General features: G+C 45.2%; 1 protein-coding gene across 1 annotated transcript in view; it reads right to left on the bottom strand.

The window, feature by feature from the left end:
• Window positions 1–27,889, bottom strand: part of LOC137437736 (polycystin-1-like protein 2) — a 262,258-nt gene that overhangs the window by 155,081 nt on the left and 79,288 nt on the right. Inside the window, exon 7 of the mRNA XM_078766376.1 lies at window positions 19,052–19,306. Within this exon, the coding sequence (XP_078622502.1) occupies window positions 19,052–19,306 (255 nt within the window). The remainder of the gene's footprint in view (window positions 1–19,051; window positions 19,307–27,889) is intronic.

Genomic DNA, 27,889 nt, shown 5'->3' with positions numbered 1-27,889 from the left:
GATTGGGATCGAAGAGAACACCTTCTTCGTTTTCTGTACAGTGAAGTTGCCAGCCCTGAATTCTCTGGCTACATCTGGGTGCTTCATTGGGAGTGCAACCATGTCCCTCAGGTGAACAGGGACCCACCTGGCATAGTGTGTGTGGTCTAAGGCATGGAACCATGGGACCAGTTCCGTCAGGGCATCAAGATACATCGTGAATGAAGCCTGCCGTAGAGAACGCACGTAAACCAGTACCAACATCTCTAGTTCCAGCACAGTTGCCCAGTACTGAAAGTTGGGAATGTCTTCTTCTTTCTGGTGACACCAGTCTTCGAACTCAGGCAGGTCTTCTGCATCATCAGCATATGTCATACAGTGGCGTTCATACGCACGGTGTTGCAGGATGTGCAGTGCCGCTGCAGTGATTTGATGAGCTCTTCTTGTGCGGGTGACGTGGGCAGCTCGCAGGAAGGAGTCGGCCGTCCCTGGCGTTGCAATCTCAGCTTGCAAATCTGCAAAATCTGCAAATCTTGCAAAAATCAAATCTCTGAATCTGAGATGGCCCAATATCCAGATCTTTTCATAATATGATAGTCTACTACTGTGCCAAATTTGGTGCTTTCCTCACAAAATGCACAATTGTTATGCTATGTTTTGCTTAGCTGCCGGACTATAACCCTAGAAATGTAGAATTTTTTTTTGATGAAGTCATCGGTCATGTGGTTCGGCAGCCATATTTTAACGGCGTAGACCGTAGGGCAATGCCATCTGAAACAGCATTTGTCTGTCCATCCAGTGCATGTATGTACGTCCTTCACAAACTTCCACTAATCAGAGCTGAGGATCTGGTCACATGACAGGGGGACAGCAGATCCTCCACTCAGCAGATCCAAGCCCAGTTACGCCATTGTTAGACTCTCTGTCTTGTTTTTTTTCTGAAAACAATTGAAAATCATTAATCACAGTTTAATTTGAAGGGGAAAACATTTTGAAATTCTTTTTCCAATCACGAAGTGTTGAAAAAACCTCTACTATTGATTTTCAATTTCACCAGTAACGTCACACACCAAGAACTCACCTTGATCCAAATGGCAGCTATGCATAGAGAACAGTGCATTCCGAGCTCGGATTCTGATACTCATTCCACAATTAGCAACTGTGATGATCCTCAGTATATTGAAACGGATCAGTGGGATTTTGAAGAAGCTATTGCAGACAAAATTAGTGATGGAAACACTTTCGGGGGAATTCCGGAGCCATATCATTTGGAGTATTTTGTGAGCCATTCAGGCAAACATGGTGTTAAGGAAGATGGCAGTATTACGTTCGTCGTGCAGATGAAAACGCCAGTGACATGTTCACGACAGACTGCTAGGTTTTGTTTTCCGTTCAAGTAATTGATAAATCAGTTATATTTCTGCAGAAGAAATATGGCACCGCACGGGCACGGGTATGGCACCGACACAAACATAAGTGGTATTTCAATATCAAACAAAATTGTCTGCATTGTACCAATAAACGAGTGGACTACAATGTGGAGTAAAAAATACCCCATGACCGTAGGGTACTGTGGGAGGAATTATAAGCAGAATAGAGTAGGTGAGTTATTACCTGCATTCTGACCGAAATGATTTTATCAGCATAGGAAATCGTGCACTGTTGGGCTCCGAAACATATTGTAGTTTAACATTTTTAACTAAGTCTACCCAATGGTGAATTCATCTGCACAATGTTACATACTATGATTGGTATCATGTTACATACATCACAAATAAAATCTTGTAACATGTTAAACATATATATATATATATATATATATATATATATATATATATATATATATATATATATATATATACATATATATATATATATATATATATATATTTATTTATACACACACACACACACACATATATATATATATATATATATATATATATATATATATATATATATATATATATATATATATATATAAATAAATAAATATAAAACACAGTTTGTGTGTGTGTGTGTGTGTGTAATGTTACCGATAGACTCCTAAACGGAGAGGCTCACGTGCTTGATATTTGGCATAGACATGGCCATTGAGCGTGGAAAGAACATGGCCTACCTCAAAATATTTGACGAGATCCATATTTTTTATTCATATTTACCTCAGCGCATTTCAGCGAGGAATATTATACATGGAATCTGAGCCGGTGGCAGAGCAGCGTGCTGATTCGCTCAGAGCGATCACGTGATGTTCCAACCCCACGGCCAGACCATTGAACATAAAACACAGTTTGTGTGTGTGTAATGTTACCGATAGACTCCTAAACGGAGAGGCTCACGTACTTGATATTTGGCACAGACATGGCCATTGAGCCTGGGAAGGACATGGCCTACCTAAAAATATTTGACGAGATCCATATTTTTTATTCCGGTTCTTCCAGTTCTTCCGGACTTCCGGTTCCTCGGGCGAGTGAGGCGTGCTTCGAGCTCTCCACGGCATCGAAGTTTGAGTGTTTTCCCATTCTTGTCTTTGTCAAATTTCCACTGGTTATTTTGCTGTGTACGTGTTATTGTGTGTTTCTAGTTGGTGTTGCTTTGTGGTTCGTGCAAACTTGTGTGTAATTAATCGTTTTCTGGGTCGTACCTCGTGCGCGGCCTGGTGACTTGGGGCTTCCTTCCCCCCGTCGGTGTTTTTTTTTTCGGTTTGGGTTATTTCCTTTGCTGTATTGCTTGTTTCTTTTATTTTGTTTTCTCCCCCTCACCTCACCTCCCTAGACAAAGAATTCTATATTGATTCTTTCTCTCCTTCCGTACACGTGCTTGTTCGCTCTCCTCCTCGTCTCGGTTTGTGCCCTGCCCCCTGTATCTCGTTTTTCTTCCGCCTCTGCTCCTTCTTTCTCAAATCCACGTTCTCGCTTGGAGACTTTTCCCGGATTGTTTTTCATGGTTTTCATGGTTCTGTTTGGATATTGTTGGAATATGTTTAAACTGCAGCCGTGATGCTGACCCCCCCCCCCCCCCCCGAATTTCCATGTTTTAAACGTTTCCCAGTGTGTACCCTGGTCAGAATAGGTACACCGTATCCCTGCGTGTCGTAAGAGACTACTAAGAGGGTTGGCGTCAGGAAGGGCATCCGGCCATAAAAACATTGCCTCAAAAAGAGAACCATGACAATTACAAGTACATATGGGCAGGGGACAGCCCGAAGTGGAGATCGGTTTCTGAGGTTTGGGACATGGAATGTAGGGACAATGACAGGGAGATCAGGAGAAGTGGTGGAAGTATTGGTCAGAAGAAGAGTGGACATATGTTGTGTGCAAGAGACGAGATGGAAGGGAAGTGGTGTGAGAATGGTGAAGGGTAGGCAGGGACAGAAATACAAGTTTGTGTGGCAAGGGTGCCTGGAGGGCGTGAATGTTGTTGGTGTCCTGTTTTCTGAGGAGTTTGTAGACAGTGTGGTGAGTGTGACGAGAGTGAGTGATAGGTTGATGATGGTGAAAATGATGATTGGAAAGCTCTTGGTGAACGTCATCTCGGGATATACTCCGCAGGTTGGTCGAAGCGATGAAGAGAAGGACAAGTTCTGGTGTGCGATAGAGAAGCTGATGGAAAACGTGAAAGATGAGGAAGTTGTTGTGGTGGGAGGAGACCTGAATGGATATGTGGGAAGGAGTATGGATGGTTTTGAGGGAGTTCATGGGGGTTACGGATATGGTGTGAGAAATGGAGAAGGTGAAAGGATTTTGGAGTTTGCTGATGGAGCTGATTTGTTGATTTGTAATACTCAGTTCCAGAAAGAGGATAATAAGCTTGTTACATACACGTCAGGTGGGTCGACGACAACCGTCGACTACCTGATGGTGCGTAGGCGAGATAGGGGGCACCTCCGGGACACAAAGGTGATCCCGGGGGAGGAGGCTGTTTCACAGCACCACTTGGTTGTCTGCGACATAAGGGTGAAAGGTGCGAGGAGAGCTCGGCAGGTGAAGTACCAACCGAGAATGAAGGTGTGGAGGTTGAAAGAGGTGACAGTAAGGGAGGCATTAAAAGAGAGGCTGAGTAGGGTAGAGGATGATGTGGTTGAGCTTGAAAGTGGTTGGATGTCAATGAAAGCTAGTCTGTTGGGAGCCGTTGGTGAGGTATGTGGATGGACAAAAGGACCACCGAGGCACTCGGAAACATGGTGGTGGGATGATGAAGTTGGAAAGAGGATTGACGAGAAGAGGAAGAAGTTCAAGGAGTGGCAGAAGGCAAAGGGTACGGGAGCAGAAACAGCAGAGCATGAAAGTTATAAGGCAGCCAAGAAGGCTGCAAAGAAAGAGGTAGCAAAGGCGCAAGAGGCATGCAGGAAAATGTTCGGAGAACGCTTGGATTCGGAAGAGGGTCAGAAAGCAGTATTCAGGATTGCAAAGCACATAGCGAAAGAGAGGTGTGATGTGATGGGGGTGAGTTGCTTGAAGGATGAAGTGGGACAAATCGTTGTCGACCCAGATGGAATTAGAGGAAGATGGAAAAGATATATGGAAATGCTGTTGAATACAGAGAATGAATGGGATGGCAACATAGAGAGTAACCCAGTTTTAGGACCGGCAGAGAAGATAACTGAGAAGGAAGTTGAGGAAGTGATAAAAGCAATGAAGAGTGGAAAAGCGGGAGGGCCGACGGGAGTTGTGGGAGATATGTTGAAGGCAGCAGGAGGTTGGGGTGTGAAGGGAATGACAGAGATCTGTAATCTGGTGGTGAAAGAAGGCCGCATTCCAGTGGATTGGGAACTGAGTACCCTCGTCCCTCTATACAAGGGGAAAGGTGACCCTCTGGAGTGTGGCTCGAACCAAGCGATAAAGTTATTGGAGCATGGAATGAAGGTATTGGAAAGGGTGTTGGAGAGGAGGATAAGGAAGAAAGTGAAGATCGACGAAATGCAGTTTGGATTTATGCCAGGAAGAGGAACGACAGATGCGCTTTTCATTGTGAGGCAGTTGCAGGAGAAGTACATGGATAAGAGGAAGAAGTTGTTTTTTGGGTTTGTTGACCTGGAGAAAGCATTCGATAGGGTTCCACGCAAAGTATTGACATGGGCATTGAGGAAGTTAGGAGTGGAGGAATGGTTGATCAGAGTAGTGATGGCAATGTACAAAAGAGCGCGCACAGCTGTAAGGACGAAGGACGGGAACAGTGGTGAGTTTGAGGTGAAGGTGGGAGTGCATCAGGGGTCGGTACTAAGTCCACTACTATTTGTAGCTGTGATGGAGGTGCTGGCTCAGAACGTAAAGGAGGGTTTACCGTGGGAGTTGTTGTATGCAGATGATCTGGTGTTGATTGCGGAAAGTATGGATGGACTGAAGGAAAAGATGAACAAGTGGAAGGAATGTATGGAGACAAAAGCTCTGAAGGTGAATATCGGAAAGACGAAGGTGATGGCAAGTGGTAAAGCATGTGGTGAGGTGGAAAGAACTGGGAAGTGGCCGTGTGCTGTGTGCAGGAAGGGTGTCGGAGTGAACTCCATTCAATGTACAATGTGCGCTGAGTGGGTTCATCAAAAATGTAGTGGTCTGAGAGGGTCATTTACCAGTGTGGCAGCTACATTCAAATGTAAGGTGTGCACAGAGGGAGCTGCAGATGGAGGAAATGTTGAGTTGGATCTTGGAGACGGCGTGAAGCTGGAAGGTGTGAAAACATTTTGCTACCTCGGAGACATGCTGAATGGAGAAGGTGGATCAGACTCGGCAACGGTTGCTCGAGTGAGATGTGCATGGAGGAAGTTTCGGGAACTGAGTGGCGTGCTGATGAGGAGGAGAGTGTCACTGAAGCTGAAGGGAAATGTGTATGCTGCATGTGTGAGAAGTGTTATGATTTATGGGAGCGAGACATGGGTAATGAACGTAGAGCAGCAACGAAGGCTGGAAAGGGTGGAAATGCAAATGGTTCGATGGATGTGCGGAGTATTGTTGAGAGAGAGGAAGACAAATGATGAATTGCGAAAGATGATGGGAATATTGCCTGTGATTGATGCTGTGAAGAGGAACAGGTTGAGATGGTTTGGTCATGTGTTGAGGAAGGATGAAAGTGACTGGTTGAGAAGAGTGATGGAAGTTAATGTAGAAGGAAGTAGAGGATGGGGAAGACCGAGAAAGACTTGGCTAAAGATGGTGGAAGAAGAAATGCGGGCAAGGGGGTTAACAAGGAGAGATGCAGAAAATAGGGCAAAATGGAGAAGATTGTCATGGGGACCGCAAGGCTAACCCCCGCTCTAGCAGGGAAAATGGCTTTAAAATGCATGTTGTTGTATCCATATTTTTTATTCATATTTACCTCAGCGCATTTCAGCGAGGAACATTATACATGGAATCTGAGCCGGTGGCAGAGCAGCGCGCTGATTCGCTCAGAGCGATCACGTGATGTTCCATCCCCGCCGCCAGACCATTGAACATAAAACACAGTTTGTGTGTGTGTGTAATGTTACCGATAGACTCCTAAACGGAGAGGCTCACGTACTTGATATTTGGCACAGACATGGCCATTGCGCCTGGGAAGAACATGGCCTACCTCAAATATTTGACGCGATCCATATTTGTTATTCATATTTACCTCAGCGCATTTCAGCGAGGAACATTATACACGGCATCTCAGCCGGTGCCAGAGCAGCTCGCTGATTCGCTCAGAGCGATCACGTGATGTTCCATCCCTGCCGCCAGACCATTGAACGGAAAATATATCGAATCAATGACCATTGCCATTCACACAACATAGGTGGAGATGTAGCTACCGGGCGCCATCTTGGTTGGCACTCGATGCTGGGCAATGGTGATTTCTGTCACACGTTTGCACATAATTCAGAGCGAAAAGCGATTGCGTTTTTTCACCTTTTGTGTCGATTTTGTGCGATATGAATTAAACGTCTTTGAAATAGCTGTGAAACGTCTTTCCACAACCCTTCCGTAACCGATTGGAGCAGTTTATTGCCGCTCAAAATGGCATTTTAACAGTTGTCTGGCTTTTAAAATCTGGGACACGTTCAAAACAAATGAGATCCGTGAAGCGAGTTGGTCGAGTCGTGCTAACCAAGATGGCGACACGGCGGCTACACTTTTCACGGAGTATGAGCATTCTATATATTTTCAATTCAGTGCGCCAGACTCGCTCATGTACTTGATTTGTGGCATAGACATGGCCATTGGGCCTTCACGGTGTAATTTGTGCGAGGCTTTTGTCCGAGTGAGCTTGAGTCGAGAGGGCGAATGTACGGGTTGAGAATGTACGGGTCTCCCTTCCCCTGCCCGGAAACGCCGGTACTGGAGGGCGTCACAGGATCGGTGAGTCTCCAAAATCCGCTTCGTGGCTGTTGTCACGAAGATGCTGGACGATGTTGCGATTGTTGTGCTGCTCTCCTACCATGAGAACGGCAACGTCATTGTTGACTGGCCCTCCCCTTCCTTCCCTCCCCCTCTCCCTCCCCCTCCCCTCTCCTCCCTCCCCCCTCTCCCTCTCCTCCCCCTCCCCTCCCCCTCCCCTCCCCCCTCTCCCTCCCCCTCCCCTCCCTCCTCCATCCTCCCCTCCCCCCTTCCCCTCCCCCCCTTCCCCTTCCCCCTCCTTTCCCCCTCCACCCTACCCCCTACCCTTTCCCCCTCCCCTTCCCCCTTACCCTCCCCCTTCCACCCTTACCCTCCCCCTTCCCCCACCTCCCCCCTCCCCTCCCCCTCCTCCCCCTCCCCCTCCTCCCTCCCCTCCTCTCCCCTCCCCTCCCCCTCCTCTCTCCTCCCCTTCCTCTCTCCTCCCCTTCCCCCTCCCCCTCTCCTCCCCTCCCCCCCGTTCCCCTCCCCTCCCCTTCCCCCTCCCCCCATTTCCCTCCCCTCCCCCGCCCAGCAATGCCGGGTACTTCTGCTGGTATCTATCTATAATTCCAGTAATCTCTGTGTGTATGTATGTATGTATGTATGTATGTCTGTATGTCTGTGACCGCTGTTTCTCGACAACCACGGGTCCGATATACTTTAAACTTTCCAGGTATATTGCTGGGGACCCGAGGATGTGCCTTTTCAAGGTTTCATATTAATCGGACAAGTAGTTACCGAGCTATGTCCAAAAAACGATTCAACCAATCAGAGAGCAGCGAGCTATCACGTGTGCCGAACGTGCCGAACAGACTCTGCCTCGGACGGCACATTTGAGAGCGTATTCATTTATTTCACGTTGGCAAACTATGTTGGCGTTCAACTATGTTTTAAAACTAATTAAAACTAATTTGCGATTCTTTCGCTTTCCTGCGCGTTTGTGCACGCTATGGCGATTTCTTTACCAAACTCCGCAAGCCGTTCGCTTTGGACCAAACCATTTCATGTAAATAGAGGGGGGGGGGGGGATTGTCACCGTACTCGCAAGCCGTTCGCTTTGGACCAAACCATTTCATGTAAATAGAGGGGGGGGATTGTCACCGTACTCGCAAGCCGTTCGCTTTGGCTTTGCGAATGGACCAAACCATTTCATGTAAATAGAGGGGGGGGATATAATTTTAGATATATATATAGTACGGGCATGCCCTAATTTGCGATTCATCGTAACTGCGATATGCGACCTTCCGGACAGTCAAATGAGGACGTCACTTCCGGACTTACGGATAGTCATAGTGACGACGTACTGATGCTGAACGTGGCGAGCAGACGCTGTAAGGTACGATCGATTGTAGTACACGTTTATAATAACTCTGCCGATACAGGCCCGATTAACTGCAGCGCCATCCGAGCTGCGGCGTCGGGACGATACATTCATTGTACGGTCACATCACGCACTTACGGGCACGCCCATGGGCCCATGGGCACGCCCATGCATGCATGGGCGAAGACATTTTTTTTTTTTTTTGGCAAGGAACGGGCACCCACGTACGGGCACGTCCTAGTATATATAATCTGGAGATTAAATCAGACGCGGACGTAGCTTCAGGACTTCGATCTTTAATTTTTGACAAGCTTTCGACCAACAAAGGTCTTCTTCTGAGTCGGCCCCAAGTTCAACGGAAGTCTCAGAAGAAGACCTTGTTGGTCGAAAGGTGTCAAAAATTAAAGATCGAAGTCCTGAAGCTACGTCCGCATCTGATTTAATATCCCGATTATTTATTCCATGCAAATGAGACGCCCTGCTCGTACTGTGGAGTTTCTACTATTTCACAGTTATATATATATATATATATATATATATATATATACATACATACATACATACATACATACATACATACATACATACATACATACATATATATATATATATATATATATATATATATATATATATATATATATATATATATATATATATACTGTATATATATATATATATATATATATATATATATATATATATATATATATATATATATATATATATATATATATACAGACTTGGCATTTAATATGGAATTTTTTTTTTTGTGGGGTGAACTTACTTTTCAAGATGACTTTGAACCAAAAGTTCATTGGAATTATGTTGAAATTATTCTAGATCTTGTTAATGTGACCTTTAAAAGAAACAAAAACCACATTTGACATTTCGAAGCAAATAAATTGATCCTTGAAAGTGATGTAAACTGATATCAAACTCAATTCACGGACAGTACTGTGTTAAACTTCTGTACGTTTTTCAGAAGTATGTCTTCATTTTGCACATTAGCCAAAAACATTTTTTAACAAAAACGAAAGTTAAATTACGACTGGTATTACAGACAGTAAAATTACAGCTCAGTACTTCGTGTAACCTCCACGAGCATTCAGGAGAGCACGTACATGTTGAGGCATGCTGTTCACGAGATTTGTCAAGGTTTGGACAGGAATCGCTTGCCATGCAGTGACAATAGCCTGCTGCAATTCACGCACAGAGGTAGCCTGCTGGTCCAAGTTGTCGATTTGACGCGTTAATGCTGCCCACAAGTTCTCTATCGGATTCATATCCGGGGACATGGCAGGCCACTCCATATGCTCTACACCACGGTCAGCAAGAAAGTGTTGGATTATGCGAGCACGATGAGGCCGTGCATTGTCATCTTGGAAGACAAAGTTTCCTCGAAAGGCTGCACGAGCAAATGGAAGCAATGTTTCTTCCAGAATGGCCCTGTGCTTGAACTAGTTCAGGTTTCCATTCAGAACAACCAGGTCAGTTTTTCCCCCTGCATGAAAAGCAGCCCAAACGGTCACCCCACCACCTCCAGCTTGGACTCTTGGCACTATACAATCTTCGTTGTAGGCTTCATGCACTTGTCTGCGCACTCGGACATGGCCATCTTGACGATAGACCAGAAATCTCTACTCGTCACTGAAGATCACGTGATTCCAGTGTCCTGGCTGCCATTGACGATGCTCTCTGGCCCACTGCAATTGGCGCTGGCACTGTTGTCTGATCAGATGTGGCTTCTCAGGGGACGCCTGGCACGATAGCCTGCTTGAACCAGTCATTGGTTGACTAGCCTTCTGGATACAGGCACATTTGTCAGTTGCTGCCACTCAGCCCTAAGCCGATTAGCTGACTTGGTAGGGCCATTGCGGACTAACCGGTGCAGCTGGCGATCATCCCTCCTTGTGGTTCTGCGGGGACGTCCTGGCCTCAGTATTGGAGAAGGGACACCCCTCTGAGCATTTCGTTTCAGGATCTTTGACACCTGACCTTGAGTGATGCCATACTGCCGAGCAATAGCACGTTGTTTCATGCCGAATTTCGTAAAGCCACCACTCCCTGACAAACAGCATTGTCGAGTTGACGGACCATCTCCAGAGGAAGTGGCAATAACTTTTGTAGACGGGCAGCAGTTGTTTTCCACTAATACAGAACGCAACAACCCTTATATACCCAATGGTGAAGCCAATCGTCAAATGTACCTGGCCGTACATTTTGTCACGCCACCTGTGATATAATCCTGACATTGACTTCTTGCTGCGACAGACAATCAGTGACATGGTTCTTTCAACAAAGAAATCACCGAAGCGTAAAAGAAACTCACCAGATTGATATAATGAGTTCAGAAAGTAAACCCAAGTCAAGAAAAAATATATATTCCATCTTAAATGCCATCTGTATATATATATATATATATTAGTCCGTGGGCTGAGTAGGGTTTACATGCACCCCCCCCACAACTTAACTTCCCGGGTATGTCCATGTACCCCTCACCCTAGGGGTTAGGAAAAACCATGTTAACAGAAAAAAAACTCATTCCCAAGGTACCTCCCACGCATATTTTGATGTTCCCCCCCCTGTCAGTGATTTCCGAAAATTAGGGGTAGGCGAAATTCAAATGGCCATAACTTTTTACCTCGTCATCCTATGGTTGCATATGACCCCTCAAAATGTTTGTCCTGGGACACTCTTTACAATGATATGTGTTATATGCAAATGAGGTCACTAATGAGGTCACCAGAGGTCAAACTATGAGCGAATGAGTTTTTTTTCTGTTAACATGGTTTTTCCTAACCCCTAGGGTGGGGGGTACATGGACATACCCGGAAGTTAAGTTGTGGGGGGGGGGGGGGGGGGTGCATGTAAACCCTACTCAGCCCACGGACTATATATATATATATATATATATATATATATATATATACATATATATATATACACATATATACATATATATATATACAGTCACGTGAAAAAGTAAGTACACCCTGTAATGAAAATGTATCTAAGTTGAACCCAGGTGTGATGCTCTCTCTAACCACTGAGAGGCGTCTATAAGAACTCGGACGACCATCGCTCCGAGACACTCCTGTGACCTTTAATCCATGACATGTAGACTTGAATGGTGCGTATACGTAGATAATCTAGGCTTGCTTGCATTGATTGATATTACTGAACTTTCTCCATGATTCCATGATCCTGATATATTGCATGATGTATTCTTACAGGATGTTGCCAGAGATCAAATTGTCATTAAACCTACTACCAGGTCAAAGTTGTGGAACTGATTTTCATTACAATTAATGACAATTTGATCTCACCATCCGATCGAGAACAAGCGGCGAACGGGAGCGACATGGCGGGACACAGAATGATCCAGGTGCCGCTCTTCGCAGCCCACCCACAAGCAGCGGATGCGGGCGCAGAGCTGACACATTGGCTGAAAACCTTGGATAATCAATTCAAGGCTCAGGAAGCCGCCGACACCAATGAAACGAAATTAGAGGTACTACAAACAAAGGTACATCACAACGTGGACCGGGCAATCGAACAATGCGTGACATTCGATGCAGCCGTGGCAGAGCTGAAGCGTATTTACATTAAGAAACGAAGCGCAGTTTATTCCCGGCATCTGCTCGCAATACGAAAACAACAGCCAACAGAGAATTTAGATCACTTTGCACAAGAGCTCCGACGTCTGCTGACCGAGAGTGCACCGGAGGTGCGTACACATGAATAAGTTTGTGATGATCTTGTTCGCGATTCTTTCATCGCGGGACTCAGATCCCCAGTAGTCAGACAGAGACTTCTTGAAGAAGCCGACTTGACACTCACTGAAGCACTTACGGCTGGCTCACGTCTATACCCAAGCACGGGAACAATCCGACGTGTATGAACACCCATACGTCACTGCGGGGACATCTCGACAAGCTCGACCGGAGAGAGCTACCGCCGAGGACGCGGATACAGCCACGGCATCTCTGCCGGAATCGGAGACCCCGGCCGCTCCCGAGGAAGACCCTGATCCGGGCTTGACGGCCGCCGCAGCCGCTGGACCCAAGCCCGGACGTAACGCTATGTGCTATTTCTGCGGGAACCGAAGACATCTCAGGTCTGTTTGCCCGGCTCGAGATGCGACATGTCATTTGTGCACAAAGACAAGTCATTTTGCAAAGGTTTGCCGATCGATGTCGCGGGGCAAACGAACCCGCTCGACAATGAATGTGCTTATCGCCGAGCCAGCGGGCCGAGCGAAGCGTGGGGCGCCTCGCCCAACTTTGAGGATCGCACCTTCCCATGGGCCCCTGGCTGTGCGCTCGACCTTGGTGAGATTCATCGCGCCGACTAAACAAGTGGCTTAAACATGACAGAACGCGGTGCGACCGTCCTTGGCCGGCATCCTTCCGTGCCCCTGCCAACTTTCCGGATCGGCCACCCGAACGGCTAATGTTAGCTTTGAAACTCCGCGCGTGACACGAGCGCCATCCGGAGGCTGCTCGTACGAACTACAAGCTACTGCTACGGCACGGAAAATTTAGCTGGCTTTGAAACTCCGCGCGTGACACGAGCGCCATCCGGAGGCTGCACATACGAACTACAAGCTACTGCTACGGCATGGAAAACTTTAGCTGGCGTTGGATCCACACGCGAGGCGCGAGCACCTCGCCTAGACGACTCGATAACTGCAGGTCCACATGGCCTGGCTCGAGCTATAATTCCACTTATGATCGAGGGAATTTTTGCTAATGCTTTGATCGATACAGGTTCCAAAGATAGTTATGTTGATTATCGACTGGTGCAAAAACATGGATGGCCGATTCTTGGGACAAGACGTCGGATCTTTATGGCCTCTCAGGGGCTTAGGCTCAGCACAAAAGGGGAATGTCGATTGAAGCTTGTGATTAAGGGACGAATGTTTCCGGATGTGCATCTCATGGTCTTACCAGCATTATGTGCAGACGTTTTGCTAGGACATGATTTTCGCAAGCGACATGGACGTTTGGAAATGGAATTTGGTGGCACTGATACGCTTGCTGTGTGCGCCCTTGCAGGGATGGAAATTGAGCCGCTGTCGCTGTTCCCCAATATGACCACGGACTGTACACCTGTAGCGGTTAAATCGCGACGCTACTCACGAGCTGTCGCGCAATTCATTGTGGAAGAAACGGTCCAGCTATTAAAGGAAGGTATCATAGAACCTAGTCGGTCGCCATGGCGGGCCCAAGTTCTGGTGGTACGAAGTGAAGCGCATCGCAAACGCATGGTAATCAACTATTCGCAGACGATTAATCGATTTACACAGCTGGATGCCTACACCCTACCGGGAGTGGACTCCCGGGTTTGACAGGTGGCCCAGAACTCGGTCTATAGCACTCTCGATCTGCGTAGTGCGTATCATCAAATCCCCATCTCCAAGGCCAACCGTATCTATACCGCATTTGAATTGGGTCAAAGGTTATACCAGTTCACCCGGCTACCTTTCGGGGTCACGAATGGGGTCGCGTGTTTTCAGAGGGCTACGGACGACCTCATCGCTAAGGAGAACTTGACCGACATCTTTGTATATCTGGACAATCTCACGGTTTGCGGGCATGACCAGGAACATCATGATGCTAATCTGAAGCGCTTCCTCGAGGTCGCACAGAGGTATCGCTTAACTATGAATGAGGCTAAATGTCGTTACTCCACTCGCACGATAGATCTTCTGGGGTACACCGTGACCCACGGCTCTGTTGCTCCAGATAAGGAGCGCCTGCGACCCTTGCTCGACATGGCCCCACCCTGCAATCGTGCTTCGCTGAAGCGTGCTCTCTGGCTGTTCGCCCATTATTCTAAGTGGGTACAAAATTTCTCCACGAAACTCCACCCACTTGTGGACTGCGAAGCGTTCCCCATGAGCCTTGATGCCAAGGCTGCTTTCCATGGCCTTAAGTCCGACATCGCTGGCGCCGCTGTGGCGACGATTGACGAAAACAAATCTTTTGTTTTGGAAAGTGATGCATCGGATCATGCGATAGCAGCGACTCTCTCCCAGGGGAGGCGCCCTGTGGCTTTCTTTTCGCGAACTCTCACCTCCGCTGAGCGGAGACATTCGTCTGTCGAAAAGGAAGCGTACGCGATCGTCGAGTCGATTCGGCATTGGCGTCCCTATTTGCTTGGACGATGCTTCCAGATTATCACGGACCAACAGAGCGTTGCATTTATGTATGACACCCTGCATGCTCAATGCATTAAGAATGAGAAAATCACTCGCTGGCACATTGAACTCGCTGATTTCTGCTACACCATCAAATATCGCCCTGGGAGGGATAACCTGGTTGCCGACGCCTTATCGCAGCCAGCAATGTGCGCGGGCCTCATATCTTTGGAGGATCTGCGCGCTTTGCACGACACTCTGTGCCATCATGGGGTGACGCGTTTCGCTCATTTTGTGCGTTGTCGTAATCTGCCATACTCGGTAGATGACGTTCGCCAGGTCTGTCGCAACTGAACTGTATGTGCTGAACTCAAACCGCGTTTTTACAACCCTCCTATGGGGACACTGGTCAGAGCAACTAGGCCGTGGGAGAGATTGGCAATGGACTTCAAAGGGCCGCTGCCGGCGTCACCGGCATCGAGTAACTCTCGTTATCTGCTCACTATCGTTGATGAGTTCTCGAGATTCCATTTAGCTTTCACGGTCGCAGATATGATGGCCGCCACGGTTATGCGGTGTCTGCAGAACTTCTTTTCTATGTTTGGGAATCCGGCCTACGTGCATACTGATCGAGGTGCGGTGTTCCTGTCCCAGGAGGTGAGGAGCTTCTTACTTCAGCATAATGTCGCTTCTAGCTATACCACCCCGTATAGACCACAGGCGAATGGGCAGGTCGAACGCTTCAATGGGATTATATGGAGAGCCGTCACGCTAAGCCTTAGGTCCCTCAGCCGGGGCCAAGATAAATGGGCCTGGTCGTTACCTGCGGCGCTGAACTCGATCAGGACTTTACTGTGTACGGCCACCAACCAGACTCCTCACGAACGGATGTTTCATCACCCGAGGAGCTCGGGTAGTATTGGACCTTTACCTAGTTGGCTTGCTGAGCCGGGGCCGGCCTACCTCAAACGTGCGGTTCGCACGAGCAAGTATGATCCACTAGTGGATAAGGTGCAGGTACTCCAAGCTAATCCCGAGCATGCTCGCGTGTTGATGGCTGATGGATGCGAGTCCACTGTCTCAGTACGCCACCTGGCCCCTTGCGGGGACATCGACGAACCAATTTACGAGTCTATGGACTCTCCCGTGGCTCCGCCTATGGAGCATCTGCCGTCCATCTCGCCGCCAAATACACCCCTGCCTGTAGGCACTATGGTGCCACCTTCGTCACCTGACTCAGGTGGCTACTCCGACATGGGGGACACCGGACTTGGGGATGTAGTACCCGGTAGTTTGCGGACCTATGCTGGCAGGGAAATTCGTCGCCCCGATCGCTATGGATGGACCGACAGACATGTACTGACATCGCTGCTCTACTAATGCTGCTGCATGCTTGATTCCTGCCTAGCGGAAGTGTAGTTCTAATGGCGGGGAGAATGTAATGAAAATGTATCGAAGTTGAACCCAGGTGTGATGCTTTCTCTAACCACCGAGAGGCGTCTATAAGAACACGGACGACCATCGCCCCGAGACACTCCTGTGACATTTAATCCATGACATGTAGACTCGAATGGTGCATATACGTAGATAATCTAGGCTTGCTTGCATTGATTGATACTAGGGCGTGCCCGTACGTGGGTGCAAAAAAACATGCGTGCAAACAACAACAACAAAAAAAAGCTTTGAAACCACGTGGCAGTAACGACCACAGAACCCCCCCCCCCCCTCTAAATGGTTTGGTCCATTCGCAAAGCCAAAGCGAACGGCTTGCGAGTACGGTAGAACCCCCCCCCCTCTATTTACATGAAATGGTTTGGTTCATTCGCAAAGCCAAAGCGAACGGCTTGCGAGTACGGTGACCATACCTTGGGAACCACTTGTCCGATTAATTTCAAACCTTGAAAAGGCACATCCTCGGGTCCCCAGCAATATACCTGGCAAGTTTCAAGTATATCGGACCCGTGGTTGTCGAGAAACAGCGGTCACAGACAAACACACACACACACACACACAGACACACACACATACACACAGAGATTACTGGAATTATAGATAGATTACTGAACTTTCTCCATGATTCCATGATCCTGATATATTGCATGATTGTATTCTTACAGGATGTTGCCAGAGATCAAATTGTCATTAAACCTACTACCAGGTCAAAGTTGTGGAACAGATTTTCATTACACACCCCATGTAAAGTTTTGACTTTTTCCAACATATTTCAACATACAGCTATTTTATCTTCATTTCAACAATATTGATAGATAAAGGTGATATAATATAACACATATGAAACATTTACATTTTGTAGTCCATTGTATAATTTAAATAAACATAAATGCAAATTTAGCATGTGGAAAAAGTAAGTACACCCCTACATTTATCACTACTTCAAATACCTAAAATTAGAATCAGGTGCACCAGCTCAGGTGCAAATGATTAGAACATCGTTAGAGAGGATCTTGGAGGAACCTGTCTTATTTAAACCTCAGATATTGCGTTTGGTTTGCTCTTTGTTGTTGAAGTGTGCGGCGTCACCATGCCCAGATCAAAAGAGCTCTCTGAGGCCTTCAGAAAGAAGGTTATAGATGCCTCCGAGTCTGGGAAGGGATTTAAAAAGATCTCCAAACAATTTGAAATCAATCATTCGACTGTCCGAAAGATCATCTACAAGTGGAGACGATTCCAAACAACTGCCAACTTGTTCAGGCCAGGCCGCCCCAGCAAGTTCAGCACGAGAGCAGACCGCAAGATGCTGAAAGAAGTCTCTAAGAACCCCAAAATGTCATCACGGGACCTACAGGTAACTCCTGCCACTGTTGATGTCAAAGTGCACAAGTCTACCATTAGAAAGAGGCTGCACAAATTTGATCTACATGGGAGGTGTGCCAGGAGGAAACCTTTGCTGTCCAGAAAGAACATCAGGGCAAGACTAAAGTTTGCCAAAGAACACCAAGGCAAAGACCAGCACTTCTGGAACAATGTGCTCTGGACAGATGAGTCAAACGTAGAGCTATTTGGCCACAGTACCAGAAGACATGTTTGGTGAAAACCAAAGACAGCATTTGACCACAAGAACCTGATACCAACTGTAAAGCATGGTGGTGGAAATATTATGGTTTGGGGCACCTTTGCTGCATCAGGGCCTGGGCAGCTCACCATCATATAATCCACTATAAATTCTTCATTGTAGCAGAGGGTGCTTGAGGATAATGTGATGCCATCTGTCGGAAAGTTGAGGCTCAACCGAAGGTGGACCTTGCAACATGACAATGACCCTAAACATACCAGTAAATCCACCAAGGAATAGCTGAAGAGAAAGAAATGGAGGGTTCTGGAATGGCCAAGTCAAAGCCTGGATCTAAATCCCATCAAGATGTTGTGGGGGGATTTGAAACGAGCTGAGCATGCAAGAAACCCCTCAAACATCGCACAGCTGAAAGAATTCTGCATGGAGGAGTGGGCAAAAAATTCTCCCAGTCGATCTCAGAGACTGGTAGACGGTTATAAGAAACGCCTACTTGAGGTTGTTTCTGCCAAAGGGGGCAATACCACCTCTTAGAGCCTAGGGTGTATTTCCTTTTTCCACATGCGAAATTTGCATTTATGTTTATTTAAATTATACAATGGACTACAAAATGTAAATGTTTCAAGATATTTGTTATATTATATCACCTTTATCTATCAATATTGTTGAAATGAAGATCAAATAGCTGTATGTTGAAATATGTTGAAAAAGTCAAAACTTTACATGGGGTGTACTTACTTTTTCACGTGACTATGTTCACAGGTATACTCCTTAACCAACAAACCGGACTAAACACACAGAACTTATTACAGGGCAGATTCCTTATCGCGACAGACGAAGCATGTTACCTATTCAGATCTACCTGACTCTATATATTCTAGATATTCCTTTACCCCACCGACATAACAATATATATATATATATATATATATATATATATATATATATATATATATATATATATACATATATATATATATACATATATATATATATACATATATATATATATATATATATATATATATATATATATATATATATATATGTATATATATATATGTATATATATATATGTATATTTATATATATATATATATATATATATATATATATATATATATATATATATATATATATATATATATATATATATATATATATATATATATATCATCCGATGTACAGAGTGTGAAGATTGGGAAGTGTGCTTTAAAAATAACTAAATACAGGTATACATTTACCTTCTTATGATCTCTCACATCTGCCCGTCGCACCCATAGGCCAAGGAGTATGTAGGTGCAAACGATGGTGATGACAGTGCCAAAAACTGCCGCATTATTGGTAAGGTCAAACTTGGCCCACACAGTGTTGAAGTCGATTGTGTTCGGCAAGAATAATGAAGCAGAAATAGTAATGCGTGGACTTTCAATATTGTCTGGGAAAGTGTCTTTATCCAGCAGACATGAGGTTGTGTCCGTGCTTTGACTTGGCTGTGTCTGAATAAAAAAAACAAATTGGTAAAATCACGTTACATTTTAATGGGATTAGAACAAGAGGGGAATTAATGAAGAAAGATAACACAGAGAAAGACGTCTGAATTGCTGTAGTACATAATAAATACACACACATATATATATATATATATATATATATATATATATATATATATATATATATATATATGTATACGTGTGTGTAAATATATATATATATATATATATATATATATATATATATATACTGTACATATATATATTGTTACGTGGTCCTCCCTGTGACCGCCTGGTCTCGGTGACCCCCGGACCTTGAGAGGAACCCCGCCAGAAAGATATATGATTTATACGCTTTCGTAACGCAATCAATACTAATTAAACCCTCCGGTGGACCAACGAAGGAAACAATCCAAATCAACAAGGAAATCACACCAAGGATCTGGATCAATCAACAATATATTCACCCCTGGGTAGAATCGTCCACAACACAATACTTCAATGCTCAGTATGAATATTCCAACAATATTGCTAAGATGGCCATCTCATATATTTCCCCCCCTTGCCGCACTCACGGCCCCCTCAATAGTCACTGTCCCTCACAATGTCTCTGGGCCCCTCCAGACCAAGGTTAAGGTCGACTTCTCTGCACACGGGCGGTTGAACGGACCCCTGGCCGACGTGCTCCAAACGTGCACGTCCCGTACCGGGAACGGCTGCTGCAGCGGACACCTCCTCGGGACGCCACCGGGGTCGGAGCCCGTGATCGCGGCCTCTGGGCTGTGAACGGCTTGCAAAGCGCGCGAGGCCCAAGGTGCGACCCGTACACGCCCTCGTAGGCGTCGAGGCGAACAGTGCCGGATGCTTGGTTCCTTCCAGGAACCCACGGCAACCTGACACGTAACAGGCAATCACCCCGCGCAGGTAACTCCTCTCGCCAGACAGGCTTTTCAAACTCAGCGTTCCAAAGCAGGTAAAGATCGACTCGGCTCGCGTCGGAGCTGGTCGAGGATCAAGATGGCCGCTTCTCTCCCGACCTTGTCTTTTTCTTCTTCCGGTTCACCATCCCGTTTCCGGTCTCCTGTTATCAGGAGCGCTTCTAACCATTTAACCACAACAACCTTTAATAGAATAAACATTAATAAGCAATGACCTGAATAGTAATTCACATAAATCCGGAATCCGTAACACTCCCCCCCATCAAGAAAGAAAGTTTGAACCCAGCGAAAACTTTCTTTGCAGGCCAACTTTGATAAACAAACAAGATAACTCACACCCCAAATCATCAGTTCCCCCGGGCACAATTATCACATCTCAAAAACAAAGCAACAAAATTTCACAAAACCCCCAGAGATTCCAAAGGTAATTCACTCTGGACCAAGCGTCAACACTTCTAGTTTCTCTTGAATGCCGGTTAAGGGGTGGTGACCAAAACCCCAAAGTTAAACAACTCGATAGCACTTTTTCGAGAGGTCAAGCTGAGTATACACTACATGGACGCCTTAAGGAATGTGGAGTTCACGGTTAGTCCGGGGAGGAAAGTTCATTACATGGACGCCTTTAAGAACGTGGAGTTCACGGTTAGTCCATGCAGGAAAGTTCACTACCTGGACGCCTTTAAGACGTGGCGTTCACGGTTAGTCCGTGTGGGAGCCCAGGCTCGGCGGCTCCGCCGTATATAGTGCTTCAACTTCTCCGGACTCCTAACAGTTACGGTGGGACCACTTGACCCAGTAGTCACCTGACTGGCGGTCTCCGTCTCGGCCAGTGCTCTGACAATCATTCTTTCGGGGGATGCCGTAACTCTGGGAGCCTCCATAGTAATATCGGCTGCTGCCAACACCAAAACTACCGCCAAGTTGTCCTCTTCTGTAGACCTCTCGACGCCTACGAAATGCCTTCCCTACTGTTATGGTCCGACCCTCCAAATCCTTACCATTCCAATTCTTCTCTGCCTCTCTGGCGTCTTTTGTGCTTGCAAACGTGACAAAGCCGAACCCTCTTGACCGTTGCATTTCCCTGTCTTTTACCAACCGCACTTCCACCAGCGGCCCATAGCTGTTGAAGACAGAGGTCAGAACTTCTTCCTCTGTTTTGAAGTTCAGTCCCCCTACAAATAACTTGGTACTTTTGTCGCCCTCCCGAGCTGGTGTGGTGTTATTTTCCCTGCTGGGCTCTTTACCAACCCTCGGGTTACCATAAACTTGACCCCCGGCCAAATCATTCCCGAAAAGCACAGATACTCCCTCTACAGGAAGCGTGGCTTGTAAACCGACGGTGACCAGTCCTGACACCAAATCGGATTCCAAATGGATGACATGAAGTGGGGCACTAACACAGCCACCGATCCCTTGTAACCGAACACTATCACCAGTTGCTGTACTCTTTGACAATGGCAAAATGCCTTCAAGCATAAAGGATTGATGGGCTCCTGTGTCCCTCAATACCCTAACAGGTCTTGGGTTAGTCAAGTCTCCCTCTAGTGAGACAAACCCCTCATAAATAAATGGTTGGTAACTCTTCTGTGGGCGATTTCTTATGTTTGCCATCGCATTCGGAGTTGTACTAGTCGGACTCTGCTCTGGGTTGTCCCTTTTCATGAGGTAACAACTGGACATCAAGTGTCCAGGTTTTTTGCAAAAGGCGCAAGTAGGCCCGGAGGAAAAACTCGTGGTCTGCCTCGGGCCCCCCGGGAAATAAGTTTGTCTTCGGCCCGTAGCCCCCTGATTTCGAACAGTTGGGGTATCAGAGTTGTCCCCATAATCCTCTCGAGGCCGCCGCCATGTATTGTCGTTCTCCGCACAGGGTGTTCCATAACTCCCCTGCTGAAGTCTAGGCGAGGAGTTAAGTTTGTGGACCCCTATCCGGTGTGTTAAGGCATAATCATCTGCCATGGTGGCTGCGTCCCACAACTTTGGTACTTTCTTTTCCTGCAGGTACACTTTGATGTCCTCGTGGACACACTGTTGAAATTCCTCCACCAGGATCAAGTCACGCAATGCTTCAAAGTCTTTCCCAACTCCTTTTGACTCACACCACCGATCAAACATGTTTTCTTTCACTCTGGCAAACTCCACATGGGTCTCACTCTCCCTCTTCCTGGCATTCCTGAATTTTTGCCGGTAAGCTTCAGGAACCAACTCATAGGCTTTGAGAATGTGCTTCTTCAATACCTCATAATCTGCACATTGGTCCATTGGTAGCGCCGAATAAATATCTTGAGCTTTACCCACCAGCACACTTTGCACTAGTATGGTCCAGGCCTCCTCCGACCAGTTTAACTGTCGAGCCACTTTATCAAAGTGTGGAAAAAATTTAGCGACCTCCTTTTCACTGAAGGGTGGAACCAGCCTCACATGTCTGCCCACATCCCACGTGTTCTGGCTAGGTGTCGGCCCCATCAGCAAGGGTGGTACCTCTCCCCGTTCTCTCATTAACTCCAGCTCCTTGAATTTAATTTCTTGTTGAAGCGCCATGTCACGTTCCTTTAATTCCCTTTCGGCTTTTCTCTCCTCTGCTTTTCTCCCTTCTAACCTTTCTTGGAGTTCTCGTTCCACTCTCCTTTCCTCTGCTTCTTTCTCTTCTCTCCTCTCTTCTGCTTTCCTTTCTTCTTCTGCTCTTTCCTTTTCTGCTTTCCTTTCTTCTTCTTTGATCCGTTCCTGGCTCCGTAATTGCAACTCCAGTTTCCGGAGCTCAACGTCTTTTGGTTCTTCGGGTAGCCACTCCCAGGCTAACTCGTCCCATGTTCCTAATCCCACCATAGATTGTATCACCGTGGCCTGCAACTCTGCCTTCCTCAAATTAGTTCGGACCTCCAAGTTAAAATGTTTGGCCAATTTCAAGAGGTCCGATTTTAGTAATGCTCGGAACTGTGCCTCACTAGGGGTTACTGCAAAGTTCTGTGCAACAAACGCCATGGTGACTACCGTTAACACCTGTTAACCTTCACCCAAGACTTTACCACAATTTCCCAAAAATTTACTAATTAATAATTAATTAATTAATTTTAATTAATAAAAATATTATTTTATTATTTTACACAATTTTATATCCCGGAATTCAATTGGACGAGCCCCCAATTCTGTTACGTGGTCCTCCCTGTAACCGCCTGGTCTCGGTGACCCCCGGACCTTGAGAGGAACCCAGCCAGAAAGATATATGGTTTATACGCTTTCGTAACGCAATCAATACTAATTAAACCCTCCGGTGGACCAACGAAGGAAACAATCCAAATCAATAAGGAAATCACACCAAGGATCCGGATCAATCAACAATATATTCACCCCTGGGTAGAATCGTCCACAACACAATACTTCAACGCTCAGTATGAATATTCCAACAATATTGCTAAGATGGCCATCTTATATATTTCCCCCCCTTGCCCCACTCACGGCCCCCTCAATAGTCACTGTCCCTCACAATGTCTCTGGGCCCCTCCAGACCAAGGTGAAGGTCGACTTCTCCGCACACGGGCGGTTGAACGGACCCCTGGCCGACGTGCTCCAAACGTGCACGTCCCGTACCGGGAACGGCTGCTGCAGCGGACACCTCCTCGGGACGCCACCGGGGTCGGAGCCCGTGATCGCGGCCTCTGGGCTGTGAACGGCTCGCAAAGCGCGCGAGGCCCAAGGTGCGACCCGTACACGCCCTCGTAGGCGTCGAGGCGAACAGTGCTGGACACTTGGTTCCTTCCAGGAACCCACGGCAACCTGACACGTAACAGGCAATCACCCCGCGCAGGTAACTCCTCTCGCCAGACGGGCTTTTCAAACTCAGCGTTCCAAAGCAGGTAAAGATCGACTCGGCTCGCGTCGGAGCTGGTCGAGGATCAAGATGGCCGCTTCTCTCCCGACCTTGTCTTTTTCTTCTTCCGTTTCACCATCCCGTTTCCGGTCTCCTGTTATCAGGAGCGCTTCTAACCATTTAACCACAACAACCTTTAATAGAATAAACATTAATAAGCAATGACCTGAATAGTAATTCACATAAATCCGGAATCCGTAACAATATATATATACAGTCACGTGAAAACACCTACATCAAAAGTACACCCCATGTAAAGTTGTGACTTTTTCAACATATTTCAACATACAGCTATTTGATCTTCATTTCAACAATGTTGATAGATAAAGGTGATATAACATAACAAATATCATGAAACATTTACATTTTGTAGTCCATTGTATAATTTAAATAAACATAAATGCAAATTTAGCATGTGGAAAAAGTAAGTACACCCCCACATTTATCACTACTTCAAATACCTAAAATTAGAATCAGTTGCACCAGCTCAGCTGCAAATGATTAGAACATCGTTAGAGAGGATCTTGGGGGAACCTGTCTTATTTAAACCTCAGACATTTAGTTTGGTTTGCTCTTTGTTTTTGAAGTGTGCGGCGTCACCATGCCTAGATCAAAATAGCTCTCTGAGGCCTTCAGAAAGAAGGTTATAGATGCCTTCGAGTCTGGGAAGGGATTTAAAAAGTTCCTCAAACAATTTGAAATCAATCATTCGACTGTCTGGAAGATCATCTACAAGTGGAGAAGATTCCAAACAACTGCCAACTTGTTCAGGCCAGGCCGCCCTAGCAAGTTCAGCCCGAGAGCAGACCGCAAGATGCTGAAAGAAGTCTCTAAGAACCCCAGAATGTCATCAGGGGACCTACAGGTAGCTCTTGCCACTGTTGATGTCAAAGTGCACGAGCCTACCATGAGAAAGATGCTGCACAAATTTTGATCTACATGGGAGGTGTGCCAGGAGGAAACCTTTGCTGTCCCAAAAGAACATCAGGGCAAGACTAAAGTTTGGCAATGAACACCGAGCCAAAGACCAGCACTTCTGGAACAATGTGCTCTGGACAGATGAATCAAAGGTAGAGCTATTTGGCCACAGTATCAGAAGACATGTTTGGTGAAAACCAAAGACAGCATTTGACCATAAGAACCTGATACCAACTGTAAAGCATGGTGGTGGAAATATTATGGTTTGGGGAAGCTTTGCTGCATCAGGGCCTGGGCAGCTCACCATCATAGAATCCACTATGAATTCTTCATTGTACCAGAGGGTGCTTGAGGATAATGTGAGGCCATCTGTCGGAGAGTTGAAGCTCAACCGAAGGTGGACCTTGCAACATGACAATGACCCGTAACATACCAGTAAATCCACAAAGGAATGGCTGAAAAGAAAGAAATGGAGGGTTCTGAAATGGCCAAGTCAAAGCCCGGATCTAAATCCCATCGAGATGTTGTGGGGGGATTTGAAAAGAGCTGTGCATGCAAGAAACCCCTCAAACATCGCACAGCTGAAAGAATTCTGCATGGAGGAGTGGGCAAAAATTTCTCCCAGTCGATGTCAGAGACTGGTAGACAGGTATGAGAAACGCCTACTTGAGGTTGTTTCTGCCAAAGGGGGCAATACCACCTATTAGAACCTGCGGTGTACTTACTTTTTCCACATGCGAAATTTGCATTTATGTTTATTTAAATTATACAATGGACTACAAAATGTAAATGTTTCATGATATTTGTTATATTATATCACCTTTATCTATCAATATTTTTGAAATGAGATCAAATAGCTGTATGTTGAAATATGTTGAAAAAGTCAAAACTTTACATGGGGTGTCCTTACTTTTTCACGTGGCTGTATGTATGTATGTTTGTCTGTATGTATGTATGCAAGTATGTTTGTATGCTAGTATATATATAGCCTTAAGACGATCCTTAAGACCACTTTTATATTTAAGACCCTTTCAATACTTTTCACACCGTATGATCCCTTCACCTTTCCAAACTTTTCTCCCCTTTAAACCTTTACATCCATTAAGTCCCTTTTGACCCCTTCGACCTTAACATCATTTACACCCATTACTCCTTTCAGACCAATTAGACAGCTTGGACCCTTGACCATTTAGACTTTAGAGCTTTACACCACTTGGACCTTCTTTGATTTCAAATAAATTACAAATAAATAATATCACCAACATTAGAAATAAATTACAAATAAATAATATCACCTATATTAGAAATAAATTACAAATAAATAATATCACCTATATTAGAAATAAATTACAAATAAATAATATCACCAATATAAGAAATAAATTACAAATAAATAATATCACCAATATTAGAAATAAATTACAAATAAATAAAATCACCTGTATTAGAAATAAATTACAAAAAATAATATCATCAACATTAGAAATAAATTACAAATAAATAATATCACCTATATTAGAAACAAATTACAAATAATATCACCAATATTAGAAACAAATTCCAAAAAATATATCACCAATATTAGAAATAAATTTCAAATAAATAATATCACCAATATTAGAAATAAATTATAAATAAATAATATCACCAATATTAGAAATAAATTACAAATAAATAATATCACCAATATTATAGATAAATTACAAATAAATAATATCACCAATATTAGAAATAAATTACAAATAAATGATATCACCAACATTATAAATAAATTAGAAATAAATAATATCACCAATTTTAGAAATAAATTACAAATAAATAATATCACCAATATTAGAAATAAATTACAAATAAATAATATCACCTATATTAGAAATAAATTACAAATAAATAATATCACCAACATTAGAAATAAATTACATATAAATAATATCACCAACATTAGAAATAAATTACAAATAAATAATATCACCAATATTAGAAATAAATTACAAATAAATAATATCACCAATATTAGAAATAAATTACAAATAAATAATATCACCTATATTAGAAATAAATTACAAATAAATAATATCACCAACATTACAAATAAATTACAAATAAATAATAGCACCAATATTGGAAATAAATTACAAGTTTTTTTTTTTTTTTTTTTTTTGTATACAAGATCGAGGCTCGTGAAAGAGCTAACATTAATCACACAAAAAGACAAACCGACACACAAAACACAAAAAACAAGGGGAGCGGCAGACAAGATGGGGAGAGAGGGGGAAGGACACAAGAGAGGGGGAAGACGGGGAAGGACACAAACACAACATTTGAGAGCAGGGACATCGGGAGGACTTGGGGGGAGGTGGGAGAGGATTAAAACATATGAACACTGCAAGGACTCTGGGGTGAATTACCGGGGGTAGAAAAGATCAAGGTTTTCGATGGGGGAAGATAAGAGATGGTGGTGAACAGCTGTTTTAAAGACCTGGAGGGAGGAGTGGGATTGAAGGGAGTGGGGGAGTTTGTTCCAGAGGCGGGAGAAAAGGGGAATGAAAGAGTGAAGGTGAGCAGAGAGCCTAGACTTTGGCAGTTTAACCATAAGAGGGTTGCAGGCAGATCTTGTGCGACCTGAAGGAATATTGGGGGGACAGAGCACAGAGAGAGCTGGGGGAGCAAGGCCGGAGAGGAGTCGGTAGAAGACAGAAAGACCACCAACCTGCCTGCGGTGAGTGAGTGAAAGGCCCTCGGTGTTGACTACATCGCAGGAGATTCCAATGATACTGAAAGCTTTGGCCTCAACAGCGTGAAGCCGAGCAAGGTGTGAGGCAGGAGCACCAGCCCAGAGGGGGGAACAGTATTCCATTGAGCTGCGGA

Source organism: Myxine glutinosa, chromosome 12 (genome assembly GCF_964187855.1).
Source record: "Myxine glutinosa chromosome 12, kmMyxGlut1.1, whole genome shotgun sequence".
NCBI lineage: Eukaryota > Metazoa > Chordata > Myxini > Myxiniformes > Myxinidae > Myxine > Myxine glutinosa.
Note: the sequence above shows the minus strand (reverse complement) of the source record. Positions and strands in the feature narration are given on the sequence as shown.